This window comes from Rutidosis leptorrhynchoides, chromosome 8 (genome assembly GCF_046630445.1).
Source record: "Rutidosis leptorrhynchoides isolate AG116_Rl617_1_P2 chromosome 8, CSIRO_AGI_Rlap_v1, whole genome shotgun sequence".
In the NCBI taxonomy this organism is placed as follows: domain Eukaryota; kingdom Viridiplantae; phylum Streptophyta; class Magnoliopsida; order Asterales; family Asteraceae; genus Rutidosis; species Rutidosis leptorrhynchoides.
The window spans coordinates 253,151,849-253,154,934 of NC_092340.1; the positions used below are offsets into that span (position 1 = coordinate 253,151,849).

At 33.1% G+C, this 3,086-nt stretch overlaps 1 protein-coding gene across 1 annotated transcript; it reads left to right on the forward strand.

Moving 5' to 3' along the window:
* The first annotated feature begins 447 nt into the window (after positions 1-447).
* On the forward strand, positions 448-1,061 carry LOC139864112 (cysteine-rich repeat secretory protein 38-like). The gene is made up of 2 exons (XM_071852695.1): positions 448-919; positions 1,036-1,061. The coding sequence occupies exons 1-2, from the start codon at positions 448-450 to the stop codon at positions 1,059-1,061; spliced, it is 498 nt and encodes a 165-aa protein (XP_071708796.1).
* The last annotated feature ends 2,025 nt before the right edge of the window (positions 1,062-3,086 follow it).

Below are 3,086 nucleotides of genomic sequence, written 5' to 3' on the forward strand. Positions count from 1 at the left end.
CATATAAGCTCATGAGTGTCTCTCTCTACTACCAATTGGTTTTAGAGTAATGTGGGAGCTCATGGCTTATATGTTTGGTGCTTGTTGGGCTATAACCGGTCCTTTCAGTGGTATCAGAGCGGGTTAGCCCAAAATTATGATGTGGATTAATCGCCCTAGTTCGCTAACGATAATGGATCATTGTGTGTGCCTTATATCAAAAGATCTCCCTGATTTGGCCTTGGTCAGGTTGAGAGTTGCGGGTAATGGCCGGCGATATAAGATGAATGGATCCTGTGCGGAATATCGTTGAAGGGGAGGTCTGGTGATGTGGTCTTCGGTTTGAGGGGAGGATTGTTGGGTGCAAACCCAATCCCACATTGATTGGGGATAAATGTCAAGATCAACATATAAGCTCATGAGTGTCTCTCTCTACTACCAATTGGTTTTAGAGTAATTTGAGAGCTCATGGCTTATATGTTTGGTGCTTGTTGGGCTATAACCGGTCCTTTCAGTTACTACGATTACTGTATGTTAAAATACTCCGACAAAAACATATTGAGACAAACTGGATTTAGTTATCAGCAGCTCGTAAACCCCGAAAAAGTGATTGATATTAGTCAGTTTAATGAGGATCTTAGACCGTCGTTGAATAATTTGAAAAGGGAAGCTGCGGCTGGTGATTCGTTAAGGAAGTTTGCTTGTGGGAATAGTACAGGGGATGTGGCTAATATTTACGCGCTCGTAGAGTGTACTCCGGATTTATCAGAGTTGCAATGCAATAATTGTTTGGAAGATTCGTTTAGTAAGATAAATGAAATCCTTAATGGAGCAATTGCTGGGAGGATAGTTAAACCTATGTGTGCTTTTAGGTATAAAACATGGAAGTTTTTTAATCAGAGTACTAATTTGAATATCCCGGTACCATCAAGACCATCAGGTACGTATTGTGATATTTTTCTTAAATCATTTTACTTTTATATCAAGAAACAAGATTCAATTATGCATTAGTAATTTTTGCAACTATAGTCTATACCATAACTGTTATTGAACTAGCTAGCGATATTGTAGTAACCTTTTAACTAGCAGGTTAGTGTTAAATTAGTGTAGGAATAGATAGTATCTATTCCATATACAATCTATTATAATATCGAATCAAATCAAATACGATACTTTAATATTTAATATCATTATAATATATTCACAGACGTAGATGAATTTGTACATAATAATTTTAAAAAGTTAAAACAACAAAAGAAATACTCCATATAAGCAAAACGATATCAACGACGTCTTTAACACGGTTCTTTTAAAATACAATTTGTGTTTACTCTTGGTCTATTTACCAAAGATAACTAGATAATTAGATAAATACTAAATTAAATATATATTTAAAAGAAAAAGGAAAAAAAAACAATAGGGAGTATTATCTAATACTCCGTATTATCTAATTTAAATATCTCACAATAATTCTTTTCTCAACATATGAAAGTGACACATCATTATTTCATTTTATTGTATATACTAGCCTTTAAGAGCCCATGCGTTGGACGGTTACTCTTAATCAAAGAAAGTCTGTATGTAAAAATGTTATGTCACCTCAAAGCCAAACACAAAAAATGAAATTGTTCAAAAACATAAATAAAGCGATGATTATCAGTATATTGACCAATGTATATCACTAAAATACATTTGTTTGGACGTCCACAAGGTACTCACATATATGAGAAACCAATCAATAGACAAATGTAAAATGAAAGAGGTCAATCGGACAGAGATGGCTTAGTAGCCAATTTAGTCTTTACCTATATATGGCTAATTTGGAAATTTGTAGAAATTCTATCAAATTGTGCATAACACTATAACAAAATGTGAATTCAATATAAGCGATAAACCCCCCTTATGGCGTGTGTGAATATGTAGGTCTAAAATCACATTCACGCGACATAGTAATCGAATAAATAGTATCAACTGTTAGAAGAAAAAGAAACAAAAAGAAACAAAAAAAAAAAAAAATGGAAAATGAAGAGATTAGCCCGACCTTGAACACCTAAAATTTTGTAATCAGATTATTTTGCAATATTATCAACTACAACATTCGAACCACTAATTTACCATAATGAATGTTACAACCATATAGCTATCGTTGAGTTTAACAGAACGAAACAAAATCATTACCAGGGGTGTCCCACAATTGAGCCTTTCATCCATATGCTCCACATCCAGGACAATAAACCATGATCCCAATGTCACATCCTCATTGACGTACTTTTGTAGTGGTGCCTATATAATTTGAAAATGGAAATACGGTTATCGTTTTTAAAATAGGTATCATGTTGGGTAATAGGTCGAATTGGGTCCGACATACATTTGGCATGTGGCGTTTCGGAAATGCTTGTTTCCTTCTCAAAATACATCCTCCTGTTGAGTTCGTGATGAAAGACAATTGTTAAAGTGCTGTAAAAAAAGTATATAGAATTGCCTAAAGAATTCCAATAGGTCTTGAAATGCAATTGCCAAAAAAGTATATGTGACATAGTTCACTTTATTTAAATCAAAAATATGCAATGACTAATTTGACTTAACTCAATATTTAGAGAAAGTTGCTCCAAGTATAGGTGTCAAAAACGTTCATGTAAGGCAAGTTGTCAAATGGATCATTAAGTAACTTTCACAACAGTTTGTGTGACTTTGACTTGTTTTACGCAATACTATCTTTTTTTGGCAAACGTTTTCAATGTTACCTATGCTTATTGGAGATAAATATAACTTAGAATCAACCCATTTTAAGTAAATGGGCTGTATCTTCTATTTTTAATGTAGGTTAACAAATAACAGCAACAGCAGAAAACCCCACAAAAAGGCTATATGTGACTTAGTTTATTGTATTTAAATTGAGAATAGGCAATGACTAATTTGACTTAACATGCACCTCAAGTGTGTCTCTATACCTCATCAAAGCACTCTCTATTGATAAAGAAAAAGGAGTCAAAGGGAAAATAACAAAGTGTACTATATAATTACTAAAACTATAACATTACTACAATTCATTAACAATTGTTGATGTAAAAGGCTATATGCATTAACAATTCATTTTACTTAATTTC

Bases quoted from the DNA above. Each gene is read 5' to 3' on its own strand.
- LOC139864112 (XM_071852695.1), top strand. From the start codon at position 448: ATGGCTTATATGTTTGGTGCTTGTTGGGCTATAACCGGTCCTTTCAGT. The intron at 920-1,035 runs GTACGTATTGTG...TTATTGAACTAG, and splicing joins GGTACCATCAAGACCATCAG to CTAGCGATATTGTAGTAACC.